The 19612-nt window shown below is 45.4% G+C and overlaps 1 protein-coding gene across 1 annotated transcript in view; it reads left to right on the top strand.

The window, feature by feature from the left end:
* The first annotated feature begins 589 nt into the window (after positions 1 to 589).
* SPOCK1 (SPARC (osteonectin), cwcv and kazal like domains proteoglycan 1) overlaps positions 590 to 19612 on the top strand; it is a 545125-nt gene continuing 526102 nt past the window's right edge. Inside the window, exons 1-2 of the mRNA XM_007172191.2 lie at positions 590 to 747; positions 1349 to 1534. Coding sequence (XP_007172253.1) covers positions 1349 to 1534 — 186 coding nt within the window. The 5' untranslated portion in view covers positions 590 to 747. The remainder of the gene's footprint in view (positions 748 to 1348; positions 1535 to 19612) is intronic.

The following is a 19612-nucleotide window of genomic DNA, read 5'->3' as shown; positions in this document are numbered from 1 at the left end:
AGTAGATAGGGGCTTCTCTGTATAAGAACACCAAGGGATGCCCACAGGGTCAATGTGGTGACACAAAGCTGTGGAAATGATAGAAATGGAGGCCAGAAGGACTGTCTTAAGAGACTGACAGCAGGTGGCATGGGCATGGACGTGCAGAGATGCGGGTGGGTGCATGACCTGGGATGGGCAGTGCAGAAATTCACTCATCTCGGGGAGGCTCTCCTAAGTTATGCTGATTCAGCAAGTCTGGGGCGTGAGCCAGGAATTCCCATTTTTAAGAAGCCCTCCCCTCCCCCCATCGAGGTGATTCTGACTTAAGTGGCCCCACCACCTTGCTTTTGAGAATGCCTCACACGTTGGTCCGCTTCTTGGCCTTGATCCTCAGTCTCCTCAGCTGTCTCTCATCAGCTTGGGCCTGAAAGCTTATTTCATCCCTGCATTGAGATGTGGCTAACCAGATCCCCGGCAGCTGGACCAGGGGCGGCGGGGCTTTCAGGCGCGCCCACAGCAGCGCGCGGCCGCCAGGGGTCGCCAGAGGCCTCGGCTCGTGCGCTCGGGCTCCTCCGCCCGCGGACGCCGCGCCCGAGCGAGCCTGCGAGCGAGCGGAGCCAGAGCGCTGCGGGCTCACAAAGCGGCAGGACGCTGGGCGGCGGGTGGCAGGAGCGCAGGGGAGCGAGCCCGCCGGTCAGCCTTCTCGGCGACCGCGCCACAGGAGCTTGAGCAACTGGGACGCGGGGACCCGGGCCGGGCCCCAAGGTACGTGTCCCGCAGAACCCCGCGCCCCAACTTGGCGTAGTTGGGACCTCCCCGCGGCCACTGGGGGGCTGGCGGGTCAGGGCCTGGGGCTATCTCCGCGCGCCCCTCTTTCCCCGAGGCGGCAGGGCGGGCGAGGGGAGGAACCCCCCCCCCCCCCCCCATTCAACCGGAGCCTGGACTGCTGCTCGGAGCCCTGTTCCCCGTCTCCCTACCCCGGGGCTCTGGGCACCGTCTCTGGGAGTGCCGCTTGCGGACCGAGGGCTCTCCGTTTTTGGGGGAGGGGTACTGAAGCCCCTATCCGAGAGTGGCGGCCAGTGGGGCACCCGGAGAATAGATGACAAGGTCCTCTGTAGTTTGATAGCGGGCCCTAATTTGTGACGCAGCCTCTTCATTTGTAACTGAGCCCCCCATTCATGAGCGGGGTCCCTAGGTCTGTAGATCCGCCCCCGGTGTGCGAGGGCTGACCCTGTCCCTGCTGGGAGATCCCCCCACGCCGACAGCGGGGGCCGGTGGCGGAGGCGCTCAGCCCAGGTCGCCCGGCGCGGGGCTCGCCACCGCTCTGGCCTCCGGCTCACCGCCCCCGCGTGCCCCTGCCCCGCAGATGCCAGCCATCGTGGTGCTCGCGGCGGCCGCCGCGGCGTGGTGCTTCCTCCAGGTCGAGAGCCGGCACCTGGACGCGCTCGCAGGAGGCGCGGCCCCCAACAACGGCAATTTCCTGGACAATGACCAGTGGCTGAGCACAGTCTCCCAGTACGACCGCGACAAGTACTGGAACCGCTTTCGAGACGTGAGTACAGCCGCCGCCGGGCCCTGCGGGGGGCGGGGGAGCCTCTCGGAGGGCGCCTCTGAAGCGGGTGGGGAGGGCACTGGGGCAGCCTTCGCAGGCAGCTTGTCAGTTCGGGGTTCCTGGGCTTCATGTTGCCTGAGAGGAACTTTAAAGAGAACTTCGAAGGCTTGATGCTCTCCGCCTGTTACCTGTGGCCCAGGTGTGTGTATTCGTAGGACTGGGGGAGGTGACTGTACTAAACATGGTGTAAATAGCGAGCAGCTGTGGAGGGAGAGGCTCCTTAAGCTTCCGAGTTCTCCTAACGCTGGTGGTTGACTTTGCCAAGCCCCCCGGAAGACCTCCCTAGGCAGCGGCGATTTAGACCATCTCTGGGGTGTTCCAGAAGAATGCCTGCTGCAGAGGTTAGGTTTAGGGTGAGCCCAGCTCATTGAGTAGGGAGGCAGGTGTCCCAGGAGGTTCGGAGAGTCATGGCCACAGGCCTGATACAGTGTTGGGTGGGAGCATGGTGGTTTTGACCCTTGGCGTCTTTAGGGGAAGGGGAAGGGAAAGGGAGCAGGCAGCTCGTGGAGTTGGTCCACCGCCGTGAGGGGGAGCCTGGGTGGCAGAGGATTGCTCCTCTGAGGGAGCTGTAGGAGGGGAGAAAGTTATTCCTGGGCACCCAGAGGCAATCTGCTGCCCGTTTCTGCCTCAGGCTGGCTGCTGCTCCCCAGGTACGCCCCAGAGGATGCCGGACGAGAGGCACCTGACGCAGTCTTTCCAGCAGATGGCATCCCCTCTGTGCTGTGGGAGCTGCTGCCAGCTCTTTCAAAGGCCGCCCCAGGTGGCTGGGGCCTTGCGCTTCTAGGGGACTAGGAAAAACTTTGGTGATACTTAACATCGGGAACTCCTGCCTTTGGGAGAGACCCATACCGCCGAGCCCCTGTTCTTGGCACAGGGCTCCTTGAGGTGGGAGATGTGTGCGAGTCACCTCCTACGCTGGATTCCTCTTAGCCCCATGCCCGGCATGCCCAGTCCTTGCAGAGGGAAGGCCTGAGGAATCCAATGAACCCAGGTGTCTTCTAGGACTTTCTAAAGAGCACCTCTCCAGGTTCCATTCCACAGGAGCCTAGGCCTTGAGTGGGGGCTTACTTATCTCTCTTCTCTCTGTTCCTCTTCCCTCTCCCTCTAGTTGATGATGGTCTTTTCCTTGAAAGAGGCTATCAAACACTTTCATTGAACAAGTTATTTGAGGCCTTACTGCTCCCCCCACCACCCTGCACCATGAGATCCCTGCCACACGTCCCCCTGTCCCTGATCTAGTCTGTTAACCATCTTCGATCCCCTTTTGGTTCCGCTCCAAGGAGCCCTGCGCTGACTGCCTTTGCCTGCGGCTGAAAAAGATGGCCAAGATGCCCAAAAGATGCCCCAAGGAAGCTTCCATTCCCAGACTCATATAGGGTAGGAATTATCTTGCGTTTTTCTTTCTTTTGCCATTACATTTTAGATAGAGTTGAGGGCAGATGCTTAACTCGGCTGGAGCTGGAGAATTGGGCCAGGTGTGGAGGACAAGGGCCCCTTTGCACACGCCTTGGTTCGCGTGGCAGCTGGGTCAGATGGAAAGCGGCTGTGCTTGTTGGTCTTTGGGTATGGAATGGTTTACTCTGCTTTTGTGTCTGTTCAAGGTTTTCTAGTCTTGGTGTATCATAAATATGGAATTATTCTTGTTTCCCATTCAGATTTAAATTTTGAAAGATTGGGCTTTTCTTCACTTCTCATCTTCCTTGCAAATGGTGACATTTTAAATTCTTGGATCAGTGTTTTTATTGATACAAACCCGGCTGATCATGAAGCTCTCACCTGGGGTGCTTGTTAAATTGTAGCACCCAAACTCACCCCTTCCTCCTCAGAGATTCTGATTCTATAGTTCTGGGATGAGTGCTGGGAATCCGTATTTTAAATGAACATTCTAGGTAATGCTTGGAATGATTAGGAAGTTCTGCCTCGTAAAAATGTCCAAAGCTTAACAGAAAGAGAAAAGCTTCTATGTTCAAATGCACAGCTTTTTTGTTTCTGGAGCAATTTTAGGTGTTAGACTAATATTTTTAGCAGCATATATTCTTTTAAAATGATAATTTAATCCAGCATACTATTTTAAAAACATCCAAAATGCTTCAAAATCACAAATATCTTCAATCATCAACCATTTTATATGCTTCCTGGAGTCTTCTGTTGCTAGCTGTGGGTCAGACATAATTTAATGCCATTAACCTCTTTAAAGTGTTGTGAAATGCAAACTAGATGCTCTTTTAGGCCAAGTCCAAGTGTCTTCAGTTGGGCCTTTTACTTGGAATGACCACAGAGCCTCGGTCCCCTGGGACCAGGGACTAAAAGTTGCTTCCTACAGGAGCCAGTAGTTCAGTGGACAGTCGGTAAAGCCCCAGCTAATGGTGTCATTGCTCAGCCAGCCTGGTCGTTTTTCACTGAGCCAGGCCTTGCTTGAGGTTAGCAAAGCTCAGCTTCTCTGCTGTTGTTTTTGAGTTTTGTGGAAACCACTGATAACTTTGAAAGACCGGGCCCTGAGATTGTTATGACACTTGTGAATTTTTGAAAGTCACCGTGAAAGAAAACTTCTTGCCTTTCCCCTGACTTGTCACTTTTTTTGCATTTGGGGGAGAGATATTTAGAAGGGATTTTTGAACTTGTGAAACTGAAAACTAAGGGCTCCTTTTAGAGAGTTGATGATACCCATTGGCGGTGGTTATTGGCTAAATTTGAAATGGAAATGTTGGCGGGCCGTGTGCTTCGTGTTCCCCAGCCTGTTGAGTGTGCTGTGATGTTGCCAGAGATGACCTGATAGCCCCTACTTAATGCTTTGAAGAGGTCCTGTTGTTCTAGATACACAAATAATCTGTCGCCTTCTTTCCAGAAGTAAAACTTTCACGACTACTCTGTGGCTTGTTGCCTGGGGCAATGGAGCCAGGAGGAATATAGCAACATACAGATGTTTGCTCCTAAATGTACTGGTGGCCTGTTAGTTTGGTCATTATTCTTTTATAAAGACTAGCAGTTGGGATGTTTTGGCCAGATGGAGACCCAGACTTTTGCAGAGATGTAGTATTAAGAAGGAGAAGATAAACAAGGCAGATGTTTGTTTTAAGTTGTACAGTAATTTCCCACCTCCAGCTGCTCCAACTGGCGTGCTTTTAACTCCTCTGGTTTGAGGTTGAGGGGTCAGGATGCCACAACCATTTTCCTGATTTTTTCTGAATCTCATTTGGCTTTGCATAACCATTACTATAAGGAAATTTCCTCTGTTAATTCCTACATTCATTTGTACATCCATTCATTCCAGCAAATATTTGACTGTCTGCCATGTGCTAGGCAGTGGCCAAAAGGGTGAGCAAGTTAGATAAATGCGATCTCTTCTCTCAGGTAACCACTTGTCTACTGGATGAAATCCTTTAACTTACGCTGTCAGTATTTCTTTCTTATTCTGTTTTCTTTTTTAAAAAGTTTTTTTCTTACAAAAGTAATACATGCTGGTTGAAATTAAAAAAAAGAAAACATTGCAGAAATAGATGATACCTAACATTTACCCAGCACTTAGTGTGCCAGGCATTGTTTAAGGTACTTTACATACAGTATCTCATTTAATATTCGTAACAATTCTAGGAGAAAAGTACTGTTGTTCTTATTTACTGGGAGGTGAAGTCTCTTGCCCACAGAGCTGGGCTGTGGAGCAGCTGGACCGGACCCAGGCAGTCTGACTCTAGACTCTTGCGAGACTCTTGCACTGCAGCCCATCAAGAGCAGAGTGGATTTTGGCTGTGAGCCTCCACTGGTATCACACTGCAAGTCTTTGCTGCTTTATGTCTGAGGGAAATCAGTGAAGAGCCTTAGGTTGAGACAAAGTGGAGTGGGAAGCCAGGCGCTGGACACAGCTTATTGTTGGGGTCACAATCAGGCCTTATCTTCTGCTAATAATGAGCTTCTGATTTGATTAAAATAATATTGTTGCTTACACCAAACATGACATTTTCTTTCTTTTGCACTCATGAAACTAGCCCTGACATTTAACTCCGGGATAATTACCTTTAGCAGGCCTGAAGACTCAAGTGTTGCCTTGGCTGGCATTTATCTTACTCCAGAGTGACCTGAGTTTGTAATTCTAATGAGACTGCAGGACCAGCCCACGTGCTTTTTCCTTCTCGTGCACACGCTGTGGGATTTGGTGGTCTCTGTAGCAGAACTGGGGTGGCAGTGAGCATCTGATCTGCTCATTTGATCTTAACGTCTCAGCTATAATGAGTTTCAAGGGCAAGTGAGGCTTGTTGACAGAATGGTGGCTGGCTTAGTCGGTGGGGTTGGTGACAAGAGAGGTGATGTGACTTAGTGGATCAGTCATTAATCTGTCACCACAGAAACTCGGCTTGTAATAGAGAGTAGCAGAAAATCATTTTGATTAAACAGGTTCAAGGAGAATTAAATGAGTTTGTCATCCTGACTTTCTTTAATGAACCCACTATCTTAAATCCCCTGTGCTAGACGACCACTGATAGAAATAATTATTTCACAGGAATCATTATAAAGGGACAGTTTAAAAGTTGATAGCCCTAAGACCATTCTTGTATTTTCTGTCCTAACCTTCAGTTTGCCCTTGTAGAGAGAAGCTAGTTTTTGCCTGGCAAGGATGGCAGAGCTTTTGCCCCAGTTGACCCTCCCAGGCTGAGTTCCCCTGAGTCTCCTGGGCCTCCCAACCGTGCCTCCACTGTGCTTCAGCAGAACTGGATTGCTAGGAGGATAAGTATTCTCCTGTATGCTGATGAGATTATTGTCAAAAGCAAGAACTGGTCCCAAATGGATCATCGGACCTGTACCCCACCCCGGAAGAGTGGGACATAAACATTAGCTCAACTATTTTATCTCGCTTGAGGAGACACAGTAATGTTAGTAGTTAAATATTTTATAATAAATCATTTCTTACTCATTTACTCATTGTAGTATATTTCAAACCAAACACACTCAATATCTAAACTTGAACACCTTCAGGATGGCTCATTTTACCTTTCCTCTGGGGAGGTGACTTTATATTCCTTAGGAAATTCCTCAGACCCAAGCTCATGCTTGGTCTCATCTCCCCAGGTGAGATAATTACAAATGGAAGAGATTTCCTGTAAGAGATTGAATAATTTGCCCAAGGTTACACGTATTTATTTTGGTCATATTTCCTCCAATATAAGATGCTGTCAATTGTAGGGTGTACCATTTTTGGCACTACTAAGAAAGAAGACAGTGTCCAGAAGGAAGAGTTTAATAGACCCCTGGATAAAGCCGGGACCCTAGAGGAGTACTCCCTCTGGGTAGAGGTAAACAAGAAATAAACTCACGATGCAGAAAAGGGACCATAGCCGGGCGACTCATGTGTCCCCACCTTGGAACTGATGGATGAAGGGGAAAAAATAGACTCTGAGCAATTGACAGGCTGACTCTTTTGCAGGTTTCTGGTCTCAGTGCACACAATCATTGTGCTCCCCCCCGACCCCCGGTCAAGAAAAACAAACCTTAGACAGTTAATTTAGCTTCAGGCTGTTTGTCCTCTCTGAATCCCTGACTTCTCATTTAGTAAGTGGGGGATGATCACTTTATATTGGTGAGGACTCCAAACTGCAAGTGACTGAAATCTAGTCCAAGCTGGCTTAAATGGAAAAGAAAACTTACTCACTTGTGTTAACTGAAAATTCCACTGATAAACTATGCATCTAGATAAGGCTGGATCCATGGGCTCGGGTTGCACCACCGGATTTGTGTGTGTATGTTTATCATTTTCTTTGGGCTTTATTTCCCCCATGTTGGTTGTATTCTCAGGCTGATTAGTTCCATGTGGTGACTCATGGCAACTACACGTTTATAACATACTGTAGTTTTTACGTCTCCATATTGCCACAGAAGTCCCAGAATTGAGACTTGTCAGATTTACCTGTATTATGCACCCATTCTCCAGTAAATCACTGTAGCCAAGTTGGTAGAATATATGCTAATTGGCTGGGTCTGGGTACATGCCTAGTCCTGGGGCGGGGCCTGGGACCTGGGCATAGAATGGTGGTGGGGACTCCATTGGATTACATGGTTAAAGGAAGGTTAAAGGGTAGTTTCCTAAGGGGAAATGGATGCCTTGTGGGCAAACATCACAGGAGTCCACTGTGTTGGTCAGCCTCCCTGGGTTGGCATGGAGAGTGGATTGGCTAACATAAGTGAAGCCGTTAGCAAAGTGTCTGGCTTAATACTCAATTAAGTGTTAATACTTAAGTGGAGGCTATTATTTTTATTAATATTAACAACTCCTATTACACTTTCATGCATTATTCCTCAATTTATGGTTGTACGTATTTATATTTTAGCTTCTTTAATAGTTGTATTCTTCCTGAAGTAAGAGCCTGAGTCTTATCATGTCTTGCACACAGTAGGTGGTCTGTTAGCGTTTTACTGATTTGAATTATTACTTAAGCACACCTCTTGATGAATCCCTGGGAGAGGAAAGCCTGTAGAATTACTGGCACATGTGCGTTTATAGTGTTTGGTAGGTGGAAATTCTAGGTTACACACACATTGAAAAACATCTTTTTTTTTTTTTTTGGTCTAACCCCTATCTCTAAGGAGGACCTTACAACTTTATAACTCCTTTTAGTTATAGCTCTGATGTCCAGAGCTCATTGTCCCCAGACCTTTACCACTGAGCCCAGCACAGAAATCTGCTCAGTGAAGGTTTGATTGAATTTGAGTGAATGAATGAATGAAGGAGTGAACTATTCCGTACCAGGATTTTGCACACCTCCAGGATGAGGAGGCAGTGTTCTTTGTAGAGGGCTGGCCCCAGTAAATCATGCTGGCTTTTGACGAGTGTCTTTCATTCTGTTAGTAATTGACAGTGATTATGGATACCAACAGATGGGCCGTGCTGTTGAGAGGCAGGGTGAGCCTGACAGAGAAGCTCACCCCCTTCACAATTCAGGTACAGTCCCTGAGCCTGTGAAAAGCACTTCCTGGTGAAGAGGCCCCTCTTAACCTGTGCTCACCGTCCAGCCTTGTCATGAATAAGCTCGGGTCTTGGCTACAGCACCACTTTCCTCATCTGTAAAACTGGAGTGATCATACGTGCTTTGTGGGGTTTTCGTGATCTTTCAGGGACTGGCGTACCTGTGATTCTCATACAATTTCTGAGGGTCACTTCTCTTACCTTGGGCCCTGGGAGCATGAGTGAGTTGCTGACACGCAGCTATAGATGTTGCTTTCTGTCTCATGTCTTGAAGAAATGTTGGGGAAATTGGTTCCATTTTCCTTGAGCCTGTCTTTATTCCTTGCTGGCTGGAAGGCTGTCTGTGGTTCTCTATGGTTTGTTTTTTAGATTTTCTGGTTTTAGGTCCTGGCACAGACATCTCTGTTGTGTAAATAGCCCTCGCCCTGCCTCCCCCTTTAAAAAATACTTCCTGCTCCTCTGGTGTCTGGGGCCCATGAGTTTCTCCTTCCCTCTGTGGTCAAGTGACCTGGGCTTTAGCGCTCCTACAGTCCCCACTGCTCTGTAGAAATCAGGGTACCATAGAATTTCTTGGACAGAGTGATTTGTGAAGTTTCTGTTTCAGAAACGAGACTGGTATATATGGACTGCTCCTTGCCCTCCTCCCCACCCACCTCCGCCCGCTACCATTTCTGAGAACCAGCTGGACGCCAGGCTTGGAAGCTAAAGATGGAAACCAAGATTTCCACACACGAGGGTCAGAGTTTAGACATGCATGCAGTTGGAGGGCTCGACAGTATGTGGCATCATAGCGCCTGGGTCTGGGTCCTTCCGGTGTCCTTGTGACAGACGTCAGGATGTTGATTTATTTTGAGGGAGGAGGTAAGGTGCGTTCACAGACTAGTGATGTGAATTACTGGGGACTGTCCTGGAAGGATAACACTGATGTCCAAATTAGCTTCACTGGGTTGCTTTCCTTAGGATTCTATGCAAATACGTCCCTCAGGAGACCCTCTCCCTTGATCCTTTAGGACGAAGTTTTCTTTGGTGCAGTGGGGAAGGAAGGAAGGACATATTATACAATTATTTGTAATAATTTGCAAACTCTTCCTGTGTGATCTGTGACACGTCACACTACAGAAGACACCATCAACATTCCCCAGCATAATTATGTGGTGGGTGAGCAGGAATTTATGCAAAGTCCATTGGCGCCTATGATTGGAGCAGGGAAGTAGAACTTATTGCAGGTGTTCCAGGCAATCTTTGCAGAGATAAAGCGTGGAGAAAACAAACAGGCAGAGAGCAAACGACTCCACTTTGTATTTTAGCTCTACCCTTCCTTTCCCACCATGTAAATGGAATCACTTTAACTCAGTTCTAAGAAAGGCCAGGCCAAGTTGCTGATGACCCTTCATGGCCAAAACAAAAGGGAAGATGCCCAGAGAAAGGTGCTAGAGCAGCAGTTCTCAGGCTTACATCTTTATAATATTGAAAGAAAAAATCACTGGTGGGGCTTGTTTGAAATGCAGATCTCAGCCCCCTAGTCCAGAGCAGTCTCGAATAGGTCAAGGGTGGCACCCAGGAACCTGCATTTTAAATAAGCAATCCAGGTGATTCTGATGCAGGTGGTTCTCAGACTGTATTTTCAGAAAAACCCTGGAGAATTATTATTCATCCCTAATAGCCAACACCATTAGCGCCCATGAATAATACAAGTTTAGACAAAATGAGCATTTGAAGATGTGGAGTAAATTATGATGAGTGCTGTATTTCCCCCTTATGTCAACAGGGCTACCATTGATATCAATAGAAAGAAAGGGCTTGCTTTCCAATGTGTGTATGTGCACGGGTCTCAGCAGCAGCCATTGTCATGAAGTGTTCCTGGAGTAGAATGACATTTGACTTGTCACTGCTTCTAGGGCATCAGGGCTGCTTATGCACATGAGCTTGGTGGAATTGATGTGGGACCTTCTCCATGACAGACTCCCAGGTGGTCATCTCAGCAAATTTCCTGTCTCCAAAGGGGCCTGATCACAGCCGACTCTGGTCTGACTTGGCATCTTCTCTAGCAGGATTGATAATGTTTTGTGCACAGATGAACTGCAGGACATTGACTCCATTGACTCTGACATTGGCTTTGGTTTATGGAGAAGTGGGTATTGAAGATGGTGGATGTAGTAAACAGTGTTTACTCTCACGGGAGGTGGGCACAGAGATGCAGATAACAGTCGTCCCTTGGTATCAGCGTGGGATTGGTTCCAGGACCCCCTGTGGATACCTAACCCCACAGATGCTCAAGTTCCTTATATAAAATGGCATAGTACGGGTGGCCCTCCATATCCATGGGCTCTGTATCCATGGATATAGAGGGAAGACTGTACTATCAGTTGGAAACACAGAGAAGGTCTGGGGGATATGGGCTGGAGAGTGGTACTACCTGCAGCTCTCTTCTTGGTATAGTAAATCTTCATGCTTGGTTGGCCAGATCATTTTGGAAAGATCAGGGAACAATAAAAGCAAAGACTAGTCAAAGTTTAGAAAATTTATGGGGATCAACAAGACATGGCAGTATTCCTTGTTGCCCACTGAACAGACTCTCAAACTTTGCTTTACTCTATGTTGCTGAATTTCCTCTAATTAATGGCACCTACAATTGACAAAACTATTGCCAAGAGGAAGAAAATAGTTAAGTGTATTGAACAGACTTGTGTGGTTATTTGGAGTGTTTCAATAGCCCCATTGTTAAGGGATAATTGGGAAGTTTCCAGGTCTTTCTGTGCTCATGGGACATGCTGATTCTTCTGTGACTTTGGTGGGGTTGGTGTGTCCAGTACTTCCGTCAGGCCAAGGCATTGCTTCCCATCTGAGCTGGCCAGCCTTGCTGTGACTCTGCACCTGGTCTGTAACCTTTGACCAGCTATCTTGAATGAGATGAAATGAGTGAAAGAGTGAAAATGCTATCCATGGTAAAGATAAAATAATGCTGTCTTTCCTGGTGTTAGATAAATTGTGTGATTTTTTTTTTATAAGATTAAGTTGGTGGTTTAAAAGTTCCTCCTACCTCAGAAAGACCTTTGCATGTGTTTTAAAAAATATTTCTTTCTTTCCATAGTCATCCTGAACCTAGATCCTCACCTTTCTAGTAACCAGAGCCTGGTGCACAGATTCAGTGGTTTTGTTTGTTTGTTCATGTATTCATATGTTCGTATCACAGATACTCATTGGCCAGACTACTATGTACCAGGCCCTGTGCTGGGCAAGTAAGATGTAGCAGGGAGCAAAACATCCTCCCTGTCCTCTGGAGTCTACAGCCCTCTTGTCTAAGACCAAGAGAAGAAACAGAGGTGCTTGGTGTCTATTGAGGGTTCCTCTGCAAAGGGAAAGGCCTGGTCCACAAAGGGACGAGAGCAGTCCTGGCAAGCTGGATGTCCAGAGGCCAGAGGCCTTGGGACCTGGGCCATGTTTCTGGGAGAAAGTCACATAAGCCTTCATCTCTGAATCTGTCTGGTGGTCAAGCCACATGAGCTTAATTCAACTCTTACTGACATACATGAGCGGCCCCTGCTGTTTTGCCTGAGTTTAGGACCCAGACACTGACAACAAAAGGGTGTCGGTCTATACAGTCGAGGTGGAGCATTTAGGTGAGACACGACTTGATGTGTATAAATGCTGAAACGTGATGTGTTGAGCCTTGTCCTGGCTCCAGGTCAAGGCCTGTAGCGAGTGGAGAGAGAATCGCAGAAGAGTCCTGGTCCTCAGCAGCCCTGCATAGGTAGGGAGTATGTTTCGCTGGAGTGGAAGATGTGCAGGGTGAGGGTACCAGTCATGCATGTGCCGCCTGATGTGCTCTCACGCAGTGAACACACCACACATCCAGCAGCCCAGTCAGGGGACAGAATGTTACCCGCATCTGAGAAGTCCGTCTTGTGAGCCCCACACTCACTGCCTGTCCCCCTCCCGGGGAGGAGCTCTCCTGAGTTACAACGCTATAGATTAGTTTTGCCTGTTTTTATACTTTTATAGATGGCATCATAAGGATGTATTTTTGTGTGTGTGTCTGGATTCTTTTGCTCAATATTAAGTTTGTGATACATTGTTATGTGTGGCTGTAGATTGTTCATTCTCAGTGCTGTGTAAATACTCCACAACTTATTTACCTATTCTTTTGTGGAGGGACACTTTGGTAGTTTCTGGGTTTTGGCTGTTATGGAATAGCAGTTTCTTGGGCATGTCTTCTGGTGCATCTATGTGTACATTTTTTCGGGTGCATACCTAGCTGTGGAATCCATTGCTCATACAGTAGGTGAATGTTCAGTGTTCAGAGATGTGGTTAAATCGTTTTCCAAAAATGGTTCTGCCAGTTACTCTCCCTCCATTAGTGTATGAAAGTTCACTGGGAGCAACATTTTTGTTTTACTGATGGTAGACTTTAAAAAAACTTTCACAATCTAATTCATAATCCAATTCAACCAAAATGTACTGAGCATCTATTACGTATCAGGTACTTGCCTACCCTTATGGAGCCTATGTTCTAGTCGAGAGAGAAAAACAATACACAGATTAAGATACAACAGTTGGTTGCAAGTGCTAAGGGCAAAAATAAACTAGGGTAGCTTAGTTGGGAAAAAATAGTCTCTTCAATGAATGGTGTTGGGAAAACTGGGTATTTGCATGCAAAAAAATGAAATTGGACCCCTATCTTACACCACTCACAAAAATTAACTAGAAATGGATCGAGGACTTAAACATAAGACCTGAAACTGTAAAACTCCTGGAAGAAAACATAGAGGGAAAAACTCCTTGACATTGGTCTTGACAGTGATTTTTGGAATATGACACCAAAAGCATAAGCAACAAAAGTGAAAGTCAACAAACGGGACTACATCAAACTAAAACGATTCTGTAGCAAAAGAAATGATCAACAAAATGAAAAAGCAGCCTACAGAATGGGAGAAAATATTTGTAGACAATCTATCTGATAAGGGGTTAATATCCAAAATATATAAGGAACTCATATAACTCAATAACCAAAAAAAAAAAAAAAAAAAAAAATTCAAATGAAAAATGGGAAAGGGACCTGAACAGACATTTTTCCAAAGAAGATATACAAATGGCCAACAGGTACATGAAAAGATGCTCAGTCTCACTAATTATCAGGGAAATGTAAATCAAAGCCACAATGTGATATCACCTCACACCTGTTAGAATGGCTATCATCAAAACAACGAGCTATAACAAGTGTTGGTGAGGATGTGGAGAAAAGGGATCCCTTGTGCAGTGTTGGTGGAATTGTAAATTGGTGTAGCCACTATGGAGAACATGAAGGTTCCTCAAAAAAATTAAAAGTTGAACTACCACATGATCCAGCAATCCCACTTTTGATAATATATCTGAAAGAAATGAAATTACTGTCTTTTTTTCCTGTTTATGTGCACTTTTTAAAAATTGAGATACAGTTGACATGTAACATTATGTAAGTTTAAGATGTACAAAGTGTTGATTTGATACATGTATAGATTGCAATATGATGACCACTGTAGCTTTAGCTAACACCTCTATCATGTCACATACTTATCATCATCATTATTCTTTTTGTGGTGAGAACATTTAAGATCTAGGCTCTTAGCAACTTCAAAGTATATAATACAGTTGGTTATATCACTATGCTGTGCGTTAGATCTCCAGAACTTATTCATCTTTTAGTTACAAGTTTGTACCCTTTGATGACATCTCCCAAATTCCCCCACCTCCCAGCTCCTAGTAACCACCATTCTACTTTCTGTTTCTGTGAGTTTAGTTTTTTTTTAAATTAATTAATTAATTAATTAATTATTATTTAAAAAAAATTTTTGGCTGTGTTGGGTCTTCGTTTTCTGTGCGAGGGCTTTCTCTAGTTGCGGCAAGCGGGGGCCACTCTTCATCGCAGTGTGCGGGCCTCTCACTATCGTGGCCTCTCTTGTTGCGGAGCACAGGCTCCAGACCGCAGGCTCAGTAGTTGTGGCTCACGGGCCCAGTTGCTCCACGGCATGTGGGATCTTCCCAGACCAGGGCTCGAACCCGTGTCCCCTGCATTAGCAGGCAGATTCTCAACCACTGCGCCACCAGGGAAGCCCGAGTTTAGTTTTCTTAGATTCTACATGTAAGTGACATTTTATGGTATTTGTCTTTCTCTTTCTGACATCTCAGTATAATGCCCTCAAGTTTCACCTATGTTGTCACAAATTGAAGGATTCCCTTATTTTTCATGGTTGAATAATATTCCATTGCATATATACACCACATCTTCTTTATCCCATCTGTTGATAGACACTTAGGTTGTTTCCATATCTTGGCTATTGTGAATAATGCTGTAAGAAACATAGGAATGCAGATATCTTTTTTAATTCCTGTTTTCATTTCCTTTGGCTGTATACCCAGAAGTGAGATTGCTAGATCATATGGTAGCTTTATTTTTAATTTTTTGAGGAACCCTTCACACTGTTTTCCATAGTGGCAGAATCAGTGTACATTCCCACTAACAATGAGCAAGGGTTTCCTTTTTTTCCACATCCCCGCCAACACTTGCTATTTCTTGTTTTTTTTTTTCTTTTTTTGATAATAGCCACTCTAACAGGTGTGCAGTAATATCTCACCATAGTTTTAATTTGCATTTTCCTGATGATTGCTGTTGTTGAGCGTCTTTTCATGAAACTGTTGGGTATTTAGATGTTTTCTTTGGAAAAATGTCTACTCAGTTCCTCAGCCTATTTTTTAATCAGGTTTTGTTTTGTCATTGAGTTGTATGAGTTTCTTATATATTTTGAATATTAACCCCTTATCCAATACAAGGTTTGCAAGTATTTTCTCCCATTTCATAGGTTGCCTTTCCATTTTGTTGATGGTTTCTTTCGCTGTGCAGAAGCTTTTTAGTTTGATGTAGTCCCACTTGTTTTGTTGCTTGTGCTTTTGGTGTCATATCCAAAAAATTCCTGCCAAGATCAATGTCAAGGAGCTTCTTCCCTGTAGAGAGGTGGATGGACCTAGAGTCTGTCATACAGAATGAAGTAAGTCAGAAAGAGAAAAACAAATATTGTATATTAATGCATGTATGTGGAATCTAGAACAATGGTACAAATGGAACCTATTTGCAGGGCAGGAATAGAGATGCAGACGTAGAAAATGCACATGTGGACATGGCGGTGGGGGAAAGGGGGTGAGATGAATTGGAAGATTGGGATTGACATATATACACTACCATGTGTAAAACAGATAGCTAGTGGGAACCTGCTGTATAGAGCAGGGAGCTCAGCTCGGTGTTCTGTGGTGACCTAAATGGTTGGGATGGGGGTAGGTGGGAGGGAGGGAGGGAGGTCCAAGAGGGAGGGGATATATGTATATACATAGCTGATTCACTTTGTTGTACAGCAGAAACTAACCCAACATTGTAAAGCAACTATAACACCCCCCCCCCCAAAAAAAGACCTGATACCATAAAACTCCTACATGAAAACACAGGAAATTACTGTCTTGAAGAGATATCTGCACCCCTATGTTCATTGTAGCATTATTTGCAATAGCCAAGACACAGAAACAACTTTAGTGCCCCTAGATACATGAATGAATAAAGAAAATGTGGGATATATGCACGACAGAATATTATTCAACCATGAAAAAGAAGGAAATTCTGCAATTTGTGAGACTATGGATGACCCTTGAGGGTGTTATGCTAAGTGACGTTAAAGTCAGAGAAAGAAAATTGCTGTATGGTATCATTTATGTGGAGTCTAGAAAAACCAAACTCATAGAAACAGAGAGTAGAGGGGTATTTGCCAGGGGGTGGAGGAAATAAGGAGATATTGGTCAGAGGGTACAAATTTCCAGTTAAAAGGCAAGTAAGTTCTGGGAATCTAATGTGTAGCATGGTGACTATAGGTAAAAATACTATATTGTATACTTGAAACTTGTTAGGAGAGTAGATCTTAAATGTTCTCACCATAACAACAACATCAAAGTGGTGATTATATGAGGTGATGGATGTGTTAACTAATTTTATTATGGTTGGTAATCATTTCACAGTATGTACGTGAATCAAATAATCACTTGTGTACCTTAAACTTACACAATGTTCTTTTGTAACATTGGGGGGAAAACTAGGTTAAAGGGAATATGGAGGGGATGTATTTATGCTCTATTGTGAGCTTTGTTCTTTTGACTTTAAATTGTTCTTTTCCTAGTTGAAAGACAGAGCTAATTTGGAAAGAGGATTTAGATGATACAGAAAAAGAGAAATAATTTACTTCCTTCCCATATGCAGTCACTGTTAACATTTGTGTGTGTGTGTGTGTGGGGGGGGCAAGGTCTATTTGCTTCCCAAAGTCTTAATGTCAGAGTTTTTATTTTCATGGTTGATATCATGCTGTTAATATGATTTGGTTTTCTCTCTCTCTCTCTCTCTCTCTCTTTTTTTCATTTAATGACACAGCATAAACATTTTAGTATAGCATGATGCTGTTGTTTGTAAATGACATTTTAATGGTATATATTTGTCCATTGACTGTACATACTGCAATATAACAGACTAAAATATCTGACAGTAAACAATTGGTTGCTTCCATTTTTCCTTATTGTAAATAATTATATGATGAACATTTGGGCATATGAGCCTTTCAACAGTTAGATTTCCTTACCATCTATTCCCAGAAGTAGAGATACATGGTGTACTGACATTGCATTTTAAAGGCCATTGATGTATGTTACCATGTTGTATTGATTCTACCCCCAGAATTATGGAAGGTATGTTTTATTGCACCCTTGCCAGCATTGGCTATTAGTGATTTTTTTGGTAAAGAAGGAGAATGTGATAGAAGCTTGACATGCCAAGATATGTGCAGGTACTGAGTTAATACAGGTAAGATGATGCCTGCAAGAGTCCCAAGTGGGAGGAATGTTTCTCTGATCCCTCCTGAGTTTGTTGTGGAGACATTAAACTTGTTGTGGAGATATTAACAAATCCCAGCCTTGTGCATAATTAGGAGCAGGAGCAGATGCTCCAAGTCTGATTCTAAGTGAAATTGCTACCGACAGATCCCCTGCTACTGGTACAACGTATAGATGTTTTCATACCCTTGTGGTGGACGAGGGTGAGAGGAGATCATTAAAAACCGACTTCATTCCCAGCCTGGTGGTAAAATGGTTTCTCCTGTCGAATACAGACAAGGTTGGGGCCCCCATCTCAGTCTTCATTTGTGTTCAAGACATCTGCCTGACTTTCATTACCCAGTATTTCCTCCTACCTCAGGCCTTCCGGCGCGCTCACCTCAGAAGACGCAGGGAGAAGGGTTTCCCTTGGCTGCTGTCTCAGCATCGGGCAGGAGATGGGAAACATGAGTTCTCTGCATCTGTCAGCTCTTTGGGAGCTGTCTGCAGGCCTAGAGCAGTGATTCCCAACTAGGGAAGAGTTTGCCCCCAGGGGACGTTTGGCAATGTCTGGAGACATTTTTGATTGCCACAACTGTGGGGGTAGGGTGCAGGGGTGGGGGGACGGTGCTACTGGCATCTAGTGAGTAGAGGCCAGGGATGTTGCTAAATATCCTACCATGCTCATGACTCCCTGCACGCCCCGCTACCCCGCAGTGTCAACTGCACCAAGGTTGAGAAATGCTGGCCTTAGAGATATGGTTGTTCCTTTTATGAGGATGATTTTTTAATGTGAGGTGTAGTCCAGGTGGATGAGGTGGAGGGTGAGGGGCATATGGGGGGGTCATTCTTTTCATCATTCATTAAAGGAATCAGTGTGGCAGGGACTGTCTGAGGCCCTGGGACAGAGACAAAATTCTCTGCCCCAGTGGAGCTTACATTCTAGGACGTGAGCGCCTCAGGTTCTAGATACTTGACTTTGCCAGTGCCAAGAGAAGGAAGAATGAATCAAACACATACATTATTTTTTATATCTTGAGGAAATCTGATGCATCATCGCAGCCAATCAGGTATAATAAAAAAACCATACGATTTTTATTATTTTTTTGCCAAGATAAATGGCCACAGGGAGTTTTTGTGTGAGATGTTGTGTATTTACCTGTGAATCAGGGTAAATTGCCTGCACTGTGAATCAGAGACACTGTCTGATTTTGTTTCCCTGAGAAGCAGGAAAATGCAGCATAAAAATATTTCTGTTCCCCCAAAGAACTGACAGTCTCCAGATGGTTGGGCTGGTGACTCTCCCTTGAATCTCGTTTTGCCGCACATCTTGGGTAGTAGCCGTCACTTCCAACGAGATGATCCTTGTTCACAACTCACTTCTTTCTCATATGCTGCACAGCAGATTTTAACGACCTGCTCCTCTGAATTCTGTAGCAGTGACAGCCTGCACCACGCAGCTTCGCACTAGAGAGTGTATTCCTCACCCTCGGTTCTTGTTTTGTCTGTTGGAGGGACACCTGGCTTGTGAGCTTCTGTATTCCAGGACCTTGGCTCTTTTTTTAAAAAAAATTTTTTTCAATTTTTTATAGCATCTTTATTGGAGTATAATTGCTTTACAATGGTGTGTTAGTTTCTGCTGTATAACAAAGTGAATCAGCTATACGTATACATATATCCCCATATCCTCTCCCTCTTGAGCCTCCCTCCCACCCTCCCTATCCCACCCCTCTAGGTGGTCACAAAGCACCGAGCTGATCTCCTTGTGCTATGCGGCTGCTTCCCACTAGCTAGCTATTTTACATTTGGTAGTGTATATATGTCCATGCCACTCTCTCACTTTGCAGGGCCTTGGCTCTTGAATTCTGGTCTCTCTGAGGCTGCCAGATGTTCATTACATGTTTGAGGATGTACTGGGAGGCCTTTTCTCTTTCCCTGTGTAATTGTAGCACTTTGGGATGGGAAAGGGGGCAGAACCCATAAGAAAGTGACCAGGCCCACTCAGGCTCCCAGAGGCTAGCTGATCAAGCCTTTACTTCTGGTTTGCGTAGCCTGCCAGTCTGCACTGAGTCCATATGGTAGCGGAGATGAGGAGAGTAGTTTGTCTCGCCTATTTGCATGTTTCCCTGGCTTCTTTTCATGGATGTGAAGCCTTAGGTCAGGATGACGGTGTACCATGTGCCCTGTCCCAC

Source organism: Balaenoptera acutorostrata, chromosome 2 (genome assembly GCF_949987535.1).
Source record: "Balaenoptera acutorostrata chromosome 2, mBalAcu1.1, whole genome shotgun sequence".
In the NCBI taxonomy this organism is placed as follows: domain Eukaryota; kingdom Metazoa; phylum Chordata; class Mammalia; order Artiodactyla; family Balaenopteridae; genus Balaenoptera; species Balaenoptera acutorostrata.
This window is presented reverse-complemented; position numbering and strand designations above follow the sequence as displayed.